This window comes from Dama dama, chromosome 3 (assembly GCF_033118175.1).
Source record: "Dama dama isolate Ldn47 chromosome 3, ASM3311817v1, whole genome shotgun sequence".
Lineage (NCBI taxonomy): Eukaryota > Metazoa > Chordata > Mammalia > Artiodactyla > Cervidae > Dama > Dama dama.
The window spans coordinates 43,153,633-43,165,900 of NC_083683.1; the positions used below are offsets into that span (position 1 = coordinate 43,153,633).

Sequence of the window (12,268 nt, forward strand, 5' to 3'; positions counted from 1 at the left end):
TCCCAGGACTTCCAGCTGCTCCTGCCCCCTCCCCAACTTTGCCTTGAGAAGCTGAGCTGGGAGAGTCTGAGGAGCCTGGAGGTGGGCACCCAGGAAGAGCAAGTGAGGGGACTGACTGGGGAATAAGGAGACCGGGGAAGGACCAGGCTCCATTCCTCTGCTGGGCAGGGCTGGCCCCGGGAGAGGGGTGTGTTGGGGAATAACTTGCAAAACAACCTCGGCTGGCTGGGCCCCTCACTGGGAGAGATGCTGGTTCTTCCACTTGGCTGCGCAGTCCTCTCTCTCCCATAAACTTACCTCAGGGTCCAAGTTTCAATTCATAGACTTTTTTGCATTCCCCTCTTCCAACTGGTTGACTTTCTTTTCTTCCCCATTTTGATGAGAAGTCAAAGTTGGGAAGTCCTGCCTAAGCTCTAACTTCAATTCTTCCTGCTGCAGGGGGAATCGATGTATGACAGTGAGAAAGGGAACCAGGCACCCACTCCCAGGAGAGCATGAGCACTCATGAGAACTACCCATCAAAGGTTGGAGATTGGATGTGTGTGTGGCCAAGAAGGGCCTAGGGCTGGTAACTGGCAAGGAATGATGGTGTCTGGGGTCTGTCTTTGGGGGAAAGGGAATTGATCCAAAGAGGCCAGGCTCAGGCATGGATGAGCTGACCCAGTGACTTTCTACCTCCTACCCTCACTCCTGCCTGCCTTAAATTTTCTCAGATATGCAAGATCTAGCTTCTGCCCCACAAAGGGAGGTAGGCCTAGGTGTCACTTCTCAAGACTGAAACTGAGATACTGGGAGGAAGACTGGGGAGCCCCAAGCCTGTGCCAAGCCCTCCCCACCCTGTCCCTCCCTCCAGGTCTTGCTCTGGAACCTACCCCCCGTGACCCTCAAATACTTGGGCAGCAGAAAGCCTCAACCCCAGAGCACACCCTCCCTCCTGACTTTCACAACACACAGTCTCTCGAGGTGGGTGACTGGGGAAGCAGGCATCTCTGTGGTCAGCTCGGACGTGTGTGGGGGGCGTGCGCGCCTCCAGCCATGTCACTGCGATCATCTGTGTGTGAGTTTGTCTCTGTTCATTCATGACAGTGGCCATGCCCCGGTGGGGAGCCCGGCGCGCGTGGACGTGCCCATGTATTATCGTCCTGTGTTTGTCCATGAGTGTGGATGTCAGTGTGTTCCAGTCTCTCTGTGTGAGTGTCGTCCCCAATCCCCCATCCCCCTCCTGGATCTCTAATTAGTGGTTTGGGGTTTGTTCCTTTTCCCTCCTGTTCCTTCCCTCAGCGGCAGCAGCGGCGGCGGCAGGAGCAGCAGCAAGAGCAGCAGCAGGAGCAGCCGCCGCCGCCGCCACCCGCGGACCCGCAGCCAGGACTCCGGAGTCAGAGTAGGATTCTAGGATCAGAGCCTGAGTGGGAACAGGAGTGCAGCTGGCCTAGGAGAGGAGCGGAGCCCTCCCCGGACCCTCAGGCGACCCCTTGCCAGCACTCCCAGTGCCAGACCTCCAGAGAGGAGAGACTCAAGACACCCAGCCCCTTATCCCCCAGGTACAGGACCCTCGGGAGCTCTGTCTGGGAGGGATTCCCACAGCTGCCTATGGGATGGCTAGGGGCAGGGTGTGGGGCACCTGGGCCCACCCTGCATCTGCCCAGACCCTCAGCACCCCCCGGCATGCCCTGACAACTTGCCCTGTCCCTACCCCCTCCTGCTTCCCTGGGAGCCCCGTTTCTCCTCTCCCGCCCAGATCCCTTCTTTGGGGGAGCTCAGCAAATGGAGCAGGAAATTTGGACCCTCTGCCTCCCTCTCTCGCCCTGCTCATTGGATCCGGAGCCTTCTCCGCTGGGAAAGCTGTAATTAGAGGGTGGATCCCTACAGACAGAGAGCAGCCCCCCCACCCCCACCCCCTAGTCCCTTCTAACTTTAGATCTCTTCTCTCCCATTCTCCCATTCTCCCTCCCTCTCCCTCTCCCTCTCTCCGGCTCAGCTCTCTCCATCTGCCTGGCTCCCTGGGACCCGTTCCCCAGCCTCAGGATGGCGTCCTCCCTGCTTGAGGTAACTGCCCCCTCCTTCCCCCAGGACACCAGCCTCGATCTGAATGGTCCTAATCCCTGTCCACTCCCACCTTCTAACTCACACAGACAGTTGCCGCGGTGCTTGTCACTTCCAGGGGTCAGAGGAGGGGTGAGGGGCAGGGGGCAGGAGAAAGGGGAGGAGAGAGAGCAGGGCAAAGGGTCACGGAGCAGTCAGAGGAGGACAGAGGGGATTAGGTTAGAAGAAGGCATGGACCCCTAAGGTCAGCCAAGCACACCAACTCAGGAGTGGACGAGGGATGGAGAGAGGAAGGGGAGGGGAGTGAAGAGAGAGGAGTGGGAGAGAGATAAGCTGGTAGGCGACAGGGGGAGAGAAATAGGCCAGAGGACTGGCTGAGTGGGCATCGGGTAACAGTGAGTACATGGTTCTTTGGGGGTCCTGGCTCTTGGGACTCACCCTAAGCAGTGTCTTGTCTGGTTTGTAGGTGGGGAGGGGGCTGGGCTTCTGGGCTGGTAGCAGAGGAGGTGGGCAATGAGAGAAGGGAGAAGGCAGTCCATGCATGTGGGGGGGCTGACCAGAGGAACTGGGCCCAGGTCTGAGAGGCAACCAAGGAGGAGGGCCAGGGTCTGAGGCCGCCTGCCCGGCTCACAAATATTTAGCTTTCAGCCAAAGACAAACTCAGCTCTATTTTGGGAGTGGGAGGCTCCAGGGCGGACCAGGCCACTTCCCCTCCAGGCTGGGACCCCAGCATCCCTTGCCTCTGGCACTGAGGATGGAGGGAACTAGGGTACCATGGGGGTCAGGGCTTGGGGGCTTGAGAAACTGCTGACTCTGCCAGGGCTTCTGGAGGGACTCATGGCACATCGTAGTTGGAAAGGTGGACTCACAGTCACTCAGAGGCTGTCTGAATGTCCTGAGTTCTCCGTGTCTCTGTTACCACCTCTGCTTTCTGGCTCCCTCCACAGGAATTTGGGACCAGAGAGCCCTCCCCAAAGATCAATTCCCATCAGTGGCCTTGACCACTGATTCTTGGGCCCCTCTGAAGGCCCCATGTCTGCTCCCAGTACACTAGCTCAGGTCCAAGCTGACTCACTCAGCCCTGCAGGAGAGGTGTGTGTGAGATGGACCAGGAATCTCTTAACACCTGTGTTCACTGGCCTGCATGTACGTGTCAGAATGTACAGTAGCACACCTGCACGTGTGGCTGGCTTTGTGGGAGCACAGGTGTGCGTACAAGCTGGGTCACCCGAGTATCTGTTAGTCCAAGTGGGGGATGGTGTGTGTAAGACTGGTGGATAGCGAACCTGTAACTGAGTTTGAGGGAATGGCATGTGAGACAGTGGGGCAGACACCATGACCTACTTGGGGGTCCTCAAGGGCTGTGTCTACCCTCTGCTGCAAGGAGGCAGATTGCTCACCCCACCATCTCCCCGAGAGACTCTCGACTGAGCCATCACTGAAACGTTGTGCTTGGTCTTGAGGAAGCTGGAGGACTAAGGTGCATGGAAATCCTGGGTCCACCCAAGGCAGGGGCCGTGTCAATGGGCATGGGCTTCATGCCAGAGTTGCCAGCGTGGCACTGGGGCCTGCGGGAGTGGCTGGGCCAGAGGTCTGCTGGAACAACATGGGGTAGCAATTGGCAAGAGGAGCGTGTCCTGGAAACTGGGCTTTCTTGTCCCTCACTCCCTGTAAGCTGGAGATGCCCCTAACACCAAGGCTTCCAGCCTCTGTCTCTTTGATCTATTTTGAGGGGCACCTGGGCCCTCAAGCTTCTTCTTACACCCCCATCAGGAAGTCCTCTTGGACAGTGAGAAGAACTTGGGGGTTCAGAGAGGGAAGCTTGACAGGAGGCTCACCTGGGCTGAGTGAGATTCAGAGGATCATGGAGGAGGGAGAAATGGGGATGGGGGCTAGTGGGGATGGAGACTTGGAAGCTGGAAGAACTAAACAATTTGGGAGGAGGCTGAAAGTGGACAACTGGAAACTGGGACCTCAGTTGGCCAGTCAGCACTCAGATGTCCAAGTGAGCCTTCCAGTGCCAGGTCAGGGGAAAGAGGGCGGGGTCCCCTCCCCATGTGAGAGCGAGAGCTGGGACAGCTCCTTATCTTGTTCCTTCTCCAGAGATTCCCCCTTCAGTACTTAAAGCCTGTTTTGGTGTGGTTGTCGTTGTTTTCAATGGATGTGGGTGGAAGTAGGAGGAAAAACAACTTGAAGGTGGGCTCCAGCCCCTGGCTCCCCCATATGGAGACACAGACACACACATATTTAGAATCCTTAACCAGGATCCTCTCCCTAGTTCTTGGGAGAGCCCAAGCAGCAGGACAAGGAAACTGAGGCTGCGATGAACCTTAGCCAAGTGCCCGGCTCTTGGCCTCCAGAACCTTCTGAGCGGTCTGGTGCCCGGCTCCCCCTTCTCTGCCCCTCTGGGCCCTGGGGCCCTGTGTTCCCCAGGGCGGGGGTCTCCTGTTGGCCTGGGGCTGCTTGCCTTCTCTCACCCCTCCTTCCCGCCCCATGGTTGGGTGGGGTCCCTGGGCTTGGCTGAGGCCCCTGTGGCCACAGTGTGAGGGCCGGGCGGGGGGGACGGCGTCGGCGTTTTTAAAAATAAACCGACCGCAGGGAAACCAACGGAGCCGGGCCAGGCAGGCAGAGGGGGAGGGGGTGGTCAGGGGGGAGAAGGAGGGAGGAGTGGCCTGGTCTGGGGGTTTTCTGGAGCCCAGCACCATGGGGATTTTCTCTTAGGTAGGAAATCTGCCTTCCTCCCCCACCTCCCCCTTTTCTTTCTTCCCCTCCTTTCTTTTCTCTGCTTTCCTGTGCCTTCCTTGCCCAGTCTCTTTCCATCACCTCTCTTTCTTTGTTTATTCTGCTTTCCTCTCTCTCCCTCCTTTTGTCGCTTTTTCCTTCTCTTCTCTTTTACGTCCCTGCCCATTTCTGCCCCTGTGGGCCAGCTCCCGATGTTTTTACTCCCCCCCATCACCCCCCACCACCAGGGGCTTTGAGGTCAGGTTCTCACCCTGCAGGCTCCTCTGCTCTGGTTCTATGGGTCTCTGCCCCTCTCCTTTGCACAATACGTTTCGACCTTTCCTTTCCACTAGGATTTGCCTCCTGCCCCAGCAGCTGCCCTGCCTTACCCACTCTCCGCTTGGGAGGTGAGAGGCTCCAGGAACACCCTGGCTGGGAAGGATGCAGGGCTTCTGCCATGGCCAGATTTGAGGATGCTTTTGATGGTTCAAATTTGGGAGTCCATGGTGTCATCAGAACCTCAGAAAGAGGTCATTGGGCAGGGAGAACAGCAGGCTTCCATTTGGGAGCAGTGCAAGGCTAGCCATTGCACACATAGCCCTCACTGCAAGCCTTTAAACCTCAGATCTACCTTTAGGATTGGTGTCACCGGCACATACTGTGCACTAGGAGCTAGCATGCTGGCCTGGGAACCCTGGATTCTTGGGTTCTTTTTCAGTTTTATTGGGAAGGTACCAGGTACATTTTTGTTGTTGTTGAGGGCCCCTGTCAAGGGACTATACAAGGTCAGCTTCTGACTTGTTTTTGTGGGATTCTCAGTAGTGGATGCCTATGCATGCCAGCCAGAGATTCAGGAGGGCATCATTTCCTTCTGGGATGTCCCAGAGCTGACCCAAGGAGGAGTACCGCGAGCTCCTGAGGGATGGTGGTCTCAGGGGGGCTTGGTCTGGTAGCAGCAGCACGATGGGCATGAAGGGCATTCAGTATTCCTAAAAGACCCCTGTGGCCTGCGTCTACACACATTTCCCCTCATTCACTGTGCTGGAGGGGTCTCTATGTGTTAGGGGACACTGAGGCATAGAGGGAGGGGTGTGGCTGTGAGCCACCATCAGAGCCAATCCAATTCCCTGCCCTGGAGGGGTGTGAGGATTTCGGCTCTCCAAGCCCTCCCAGAGGGGTACCAGCTGGCTCCACAAAGCAGGAGGTGCCTAATGCCCGCTTGAAAGACATTCTTGCCTCAGCCACAGCCCTGGCTTGGCGGCAACCCTGTTCCCTCTCAATGTCCCAGTGTCTCCGCCGTCGCTTCCTCTTGCTCCCTGGCCCAGGGTCCCTGCCAAGAGAAAGAGATTCCTTACCAGGGACATGAGGACACTGCTTTAGGGTGACTAGGCCACTGCCTTAGTCAGGAGATGAAGCAGAGACAGGAAGTGAATAAGGGGTCAAGCTGGGAAAACCTGGAACGGGGGCAGCTACGGTCCCCTAAGACTTTGCTTCTCTCTACGCTCTTTCAGCCTTATCTTTCCTCTCCAATCCCCCCCACCATGGCCTCTGCTCCCAACCACTTCCAGGGGTCAGGATCCCTAATACTCACTGCATCCAGGTGCTGCCTTGATCCCCGGCTCTTCTCATAGCTATTTAAGAAGCATCTCCTGTTCCTCAGAGGCCCTTGCACACCCCCAACATCACAGGGGGTGATGCTTCCTGCCTGCTAGGTTGGGTGTTAGTGGCCCTGTCTTGGTCCTCTGCTCTTTTTCTAGACTTTCTGAGCTCTTCCCTGCGTCCCAGTCCTCACTGCCCACCCCCCTCCCTGACCTTCCTCTTCACCTCTTCCTCACCCCTTTGTTCTTCTGTTCTCCAGGTCTCCAGGGTGTGCAGTCCTTCTGCACATCTCCTTCTCTCCCCCTAAGCAATGCTTCTGTTTCCCCATAGGAGGAAGCTCACTATGGCTCCAGCCCCCTGGCCATGCTGACAGCGGCGTGCAGTAAATTTGGCAGCTCCAGCCCTCTGCGGGACTCCACGACACTGGGCAAAGCAGGCACAAAGAAGCCATACTCCGTGACCAGTGACCTTTCGGCCTCCAAAACCATGGGGGATGCTTACCCAGCCCCCTTCTCAAGCACCAATGGGCTCCTCTCCCCCCCAGGCAGCCCTCCAGCGCCCACCTCGGGCTATGCCAATGACTACCCTCCCTTTTCCCACTCGTTCCCAGGGCCCACGGGCACCCAGGACCCTGGGCTCCTAGTGCCCAAGGGGCACAGCTCTTCTGACTGCCTGCCCAGCGTCTACACCTCTCTGGACATGGCACACCCCTATGGCTCCTGGTACAAGGCAGGCATCCATGCAGGCATCTCACCGGGCCCAGGCAATGCTCCTACCCCTTGGTGGGACATGCATCCTGGGGGCAACTGGCTCGGTGGCGGGCAGGGCCAGGGTGATGGGCTGCAAGGGACACTGCCTGCAGGCCCTGCTCAGCCTCCACTGAACCCCCAGCTGCCCACCTACCCGTCCGACTTTGCCCCCCTTAATCCAGCCCCCTATCCAGCTCCCCACCTCCTGCAGCCAGGGCCCCAGCATGTCTTGCCCCAGGATGTCTATAAACCTAAGGCGGTGGGCAACAGTGGGCAGCTGGAGGGGAGCGGCGGAGCCAAACCCCCCCGGGGTGCAGGCACAGGGGGCAGTGCTGGCTACGGGGGCAGTGGGGCAGGGCGCTCCTCCTGCGACTGCCCCAACTGCCAGGAGCTGGAGCGCCTGGGCGCCGCCGCGGCCGGGCTGCGGAAGAAGCCGATCCACAGTTGCCACATCCCGGGCTGTGGCAAGGTGTACGGCAAGGCCTCCCATCTGAAGGCCCACTTGCGCTGGCACACGGGCGAGAGGCCTTTCGTCTGCAACTGGCTCTTCTGCGGCAAGAGGTTCACCCGTTCGGACGAGCTGGAGCGCCACGTGCGCACTCACACCCGGGAGAAGAAGTTCACCTGCCTACTCTGCTCCAAGCGCTTTACCCGAAGCGACCACCTGAGCAAACATCAACGCACCCACGGCGAGCCAGGTCCGGGACCCCCAGCCAGCGGCCCCAAGGAGCTGGGGGAGGGCCGCAGCGCCGTCGAAGAGGAGGCCAGTCAGACACCCAGACCTTCTGCCTCACCTGCACCCCCAGAAAAAGCCCCTGAAGGCAGCCCGGAGCAGAGCAACCTGCTGGAGATCTGAGCCGGGTGGAGGTCTCCAGCCCACCGGAGGCTGCCTTTCCAGCCTCTCCTGGCTCTGTGGACCACTCCTTGCCCCTCACCCCCTTTACCCCATGCATGTTGCCCTTTGCAACTCTATCCATCTCCCCCTCTTCCCACCCATTCTGGGCTTGGGTATCGCCCTGCATGCCTCCTCGGCTTACTTCCTCCCCTTGCCATGAGACCCTTCTGCAATCTCTCATCTCAGGCCGTCACCTGGTGCCTGATCTCTGCACTCAGGGCTTCAGAAGCTCTTTCCTCACCACTGCTCAGTTTCTCTCTCTGCTCTTACCTCACCAACTCACTTCCCCTCCATCTGGGCTCCCAACACTTCATTTCTCCATCTCACTAACTCCTTTATGTGCATCTTTTCTGCCTCCCAAGCTTATTTACCACTATTCCTTAGCTTTCAGGCTCCAGTCTTCTCAACTTTGTAGTCCACTGCCTTCTATGCTCCAGAGAGTTTTTTTTTTTTTTACACACAGTCATGATGATGATAATGATAATTTATTGCCCCCTGGTGGCCTCTTCATTAGGGACCAGAGTTGGGGGATTGGGGTAAGTGACCTGGCAGGGAGCAGGGTGCCAAGAGGGGGCAGACTGGTGGGGATCTGATCCCAAAGATGGGGTGACCCCAGGGTCAGGGAGGCTGCCCCCAGGCATGTATATTTAACCCCTATGTTCCAAGAGAAATGAATAGTAATAATAATAATTCTATTTATCTAAGTTATGATGACAGGTCAGGTAGAGTGAGCTGGGGAGGGAAGGGGGTCCATTTCTGCTATGGAAATTTTAGCCAAATGCATCTCTGTCTAGAAAAAGTGATAGTGGAGATCTTGTTAATAGAACTTCTATTATCAGGGTCTCAGTTAATGGTGTTTCTCTTAACAGAATCTCTGCTAATAGAGTGAATTAGCTAGATCTCTGTTAATGAGTTGATGGGGTATCTCACAACTAGGGATCCCTAATATTTCCAGCCCTGGCCAGAAGCTGTGAAAACTCAAGCCCTATGGAGGGGAGAACTGGAATGTACTCCAGATTCCTTGACCCCAGAGCAGGTTCTTCCACTGCCCCTCCTGACACCATGACCCCATTAGGCTAATCCCTTGTTGCCATCTTTAACAGAGCTTGCAGCTGCCATCTTAGACATGCTCTTTGGGGAAGCCCATCTAACCCAAGGAGGACATTAGTTTGGAGGTGTCTCTCCTGGAGAAAAAAGGCGGGGAAGGCTTCCTCTGGGATCAGATCAAGAAAATCGAGTATTTGTTGAGTGCCTACTCTGTGCAAGGCACTGTGATAGGCTGGTGCCCAGAAGTCATGAGAAAGAAGAATTTATAGACCTAGGAGGACAGAGGTCCCCAAGCTGACTTGGGGTTGCATCCACAGGCCTGCAACCTGGGACTTCCGATGCTCCCAACTCCACCTCCAGTGACTTTTAAAGCCGCTTCGTGCCTTTGAATGCCTTTCCTGTGACTTTGGATCCTCCTTTTCTATTTCTTGCTCCCTCAAGGCCCCAAGTTAAAGGGTTAAAGCCGCCGGAGCTTGGGGAGAGGGTAATATTGTGGAAGGAAGGGATCAAGCCCTCATGGAGTCTTTTTTTTTTTTTTTTTTTTTAATTTAATAAATAAAAGTTTGATTTTAAATTTTGTCATGCTGAAAAAAGAGGAAAAGGAGGGGAGAAAGGTGAGCCACAAGATTTCTCCTTGGCAACCCGGGGAGTCACCAGGGGCATCCTGTCGTGCCTGTTTGCACGTTACGCCCGGGACTTCGGCTGTCCGGCCTTGCGGCGGAGGTCAGTTTTTGACGGCCCAGAGCTCTCTGCGGAGTTGGGAAGGCAAAGAGGTTTCTTCCCCGGCTCTTCCTCGGGATCGGCACAAGCGGACCTGGCCCGGCAATAGCCGGGACGCGCGCGGGCCCCGTGCAGACTATCGCGCGGCCAGAGCCCTGCGCGGTGCGGCTCCCGCGGGCGGACCCGCCTGGCACGTAACCCGCCCCCGGCCCGGGGCCTGCAATCAGTCTTGCCCGCCACGGAGTTAGAGGCGGAACAAAAGGCACTCTGTGGCGTTCAGCCCCCAGCCACAATAGGGCTTTGTGCGGCCCCCGCCCCCTAGGGCTCCCCCGCCAGGCAGAGGGGCTCACCCGCAGCTCCCCCGGCCTGGGCCCGACTGCGGGCGGCGCCCCAGTCCGCTGGTACCCCTCGGGGGTTCGGGAGAGGCCCGCCGCGCTGCAGCGGGGAGGGGTCGGCGTGTCCCAGGAGGCGATTCGGCCGAGCTCGAGCTGCGGCCCCCTTCCCACCCCGCCCCCGTCCAGGTGCGAAATCTCCTGCCCTCGGGCGGGGCGCGGGGCTTCAAAGGCGCTTTGAAGAAGGATCGGAGTTCCGAGGACTCTCCGGCGGGCCGGGGGCCGCGGCGGAAGAGAGGCTGAAAAGGGGCGGGGGACGCCGAGGCTCGCGGCTGCGAGAGGGGGCGGCCCGAAGTGGACCCCCGGGCTCGGCGCTACCCCGCTGGGCCGGCTCCTCGGGACCCCCCAGGGCCTGGCCTTCTCGCCTGCCGGTCTCCGCCTGTCCGGTGCCAGCTCCCGCCCGCCGCAGCCTCGCGGTCGTCCCCTCCCCGGCCCCTCGGCCCCTTTCATCTTCTCTAGACTCCGCTTGGGGTTTTGCTGGTTTCTGGGAGATAAAAACCGCCTCAAATAGCGGCGGCGCGCTGCCAGGACAAACAGGGCCGGGCGGGCCATGTGCGCCTGGTTACCGGCCCCGGGCCGGGGCGCCGGGCTTCGGCGGGCCCGGGGAAGGGGCGGCGGGCCGAGGTCCAGGCACCCAGGCTCCCGTGATGCCTCCCGCCTCTCAAAGTAGGGGGCCCGTTTTAGAAGTTTCGAGCAGCGGCCGGGGCGCTGCCTCGGTTTCCCGCCCAGGTCGTAGGGAGGGGCCGGCGCGTGGAGACCGCCTGCTGAGCGCTCTGAGCCCCCGGGACTGTGGGTCTCAGTCACTGTGTCGCCGGGGCCACCGCGCCCCCTGGTGAAGTTAGTGGAGAGTGCGCTAGGCCCGGACTAACCTCCCAAGACTCTGCAAATTGTGAAAAATCATTCAACAAACTTATAAATAAGCTGTATGGGCTTTCCTGGTGGCTCGGACAGTAAAGAATCCGCCTGTAATGCGGGAGACCGGGGTTCGATCCCTGGCTTAGGAAGATCCACTCCAGTATTATTGCCAGGAGAATCCGCGTGGACAGAGGAGCCTGGCCGGCTACAGTCCATGGGGTCACAAAGAGTCGGACACGGCTGAGCAACTTAAGCACACACAGGGGAGATGGTGAATGTGTGTGAATACACAGAGCTCCGTTCCTTCTCTCCAGGTCACATGACTGGTGAGAGGCAGGCACCTAACTGATAATTATAAGGCAATCTGTTGGTGAAAATCAGGCTTCATTGAAGGGAGGGGGGAAGTTGCAGGCCCAGGCTGTAGTGAGTTTGGGGGGTTGGATGGTGCCAAGGTTAAGATACAATGAAAATGTTTGTGGGTGGGACTTCCCTGGTGGTCCAGAGGTTAAGAATCTGCCTGCCAGTGTAGGGGACACAGGTTCCATCCCTGGTGCAGGAAGATTCCACATGCAGTACAGCAACTAAGCCCCGTGTTGCCCCAACTCTGAGCCAGTACTCTAGAGCCTGTGTTCCCCAACAGTAGGAGCAATGGCAATGAGCATCCCAAACACAAGGAAAGAGTAACTGTGGCTGCCAGCAACTTGCTAAAGCCCTCACACAGCAAGGAAGACCTGGTGCAGGCAGAAATAAATTAGTTTAAAAAAACTTTGTGAGTGGCATCTCACTGCTCTCCACAGATCTGTCACAGTCACAGACTCCCACTTTTCCATCAATTCTATACTGCTTTCCTGTCTCACAAAGTGCTTTCTCAGCCAATTTCTCCAAACCACCCCCAGTTTTTATAATCTGCTCTTTTACACTTTCTGTGACTTCCCAGGCAACAGTGAACTAATGGGCGGAGAGGTTACTCAAAGTGTCTGTGCTGTATCACCTGGGGACTTTTTGGAACTACAGCTTCAGAGCTCCACCCCAGAATTTGTATTTTAACAAGATTCTCAGATGAGTCCTCTGTTTATTAACCTTCTGGAACCCTTGGTTTTCTGACTTGGGGTATAGCGCTCAAGGGGAACTTTTCATGTAGAAAGAAAGGGCAGACACAGACAAAATATTAAAGCAGAATGCCTCTCCAATGAGGCTGGTTGCTCTTGGGAGTGGGGACTATGCCATATACAGTTCTGTGTGCCCAG

At 57.5% G+C, this 12,268-nt stretch overlaps 1 protein-coding gene across 4 annotated transcripts; it reads left to right on the forward strand.

Annotated features, from left to right (window-relative positions):
• The first annotated feature begins 882 nt into the window (after nucleotides 1-882).
• SP7 (Sp7 transcription factor) lies at nucleotides 883-9,609 on the forward strand. 4 transcript variants are annotated; one of them, XM_061122420.1, is made up of 4 exons: nucleotides 883-963; nucleotides 1,282-1,541; nucleotides 1,979-2,046; nucleotides 6,694-9,609. In XM_061122420.1, the coding sequence occupies exons 3-4, from the start codon at nucleotides 2,026-2,028 to the stop codon at nucleotides 7,966-7,968; spliced, it is 1,296 nt and encodes a 431-aa protein (XP_060978403.1). In that variant the 5' UTR covers nucleotides 883-963; nucleotides 1,282-1,541; nucleotides 1,979-2,025; the 3' UTR covers nucleotides 7,969-9,609. The 4 variants fall into 4 exon arrangements, with proteins under 4 accessions (XP_060978403.1, XP_060978430.1, XP_060978411.1 ...); XM_061122428.1 differs by lacking the exon at nucleotides 883-963 and adding an exon at nucleotides 971-1,057; XM_061122438.1 differs by lacking the exon at nucleotides 883-963 and adding an exon at nucleotides 1,148-1,190.
• Nucleotides 9,610-12,268: the final 2,659 nt, after the last annotated feature.

Coding starts and splice junctions, on each gene's coding strand:
- SP7 (XM_061122420.1), top strand. CDS start 2,026: ATGGCGTCCTCCCTGCTTGAG. Junction 2,047..6,693: donor TGGCGTCCTCCCTGCTTGAG/GTAACTGCCCCC, acceptor GTTTCCCCATAG/GAGGAAGCTCACTATGGCTC.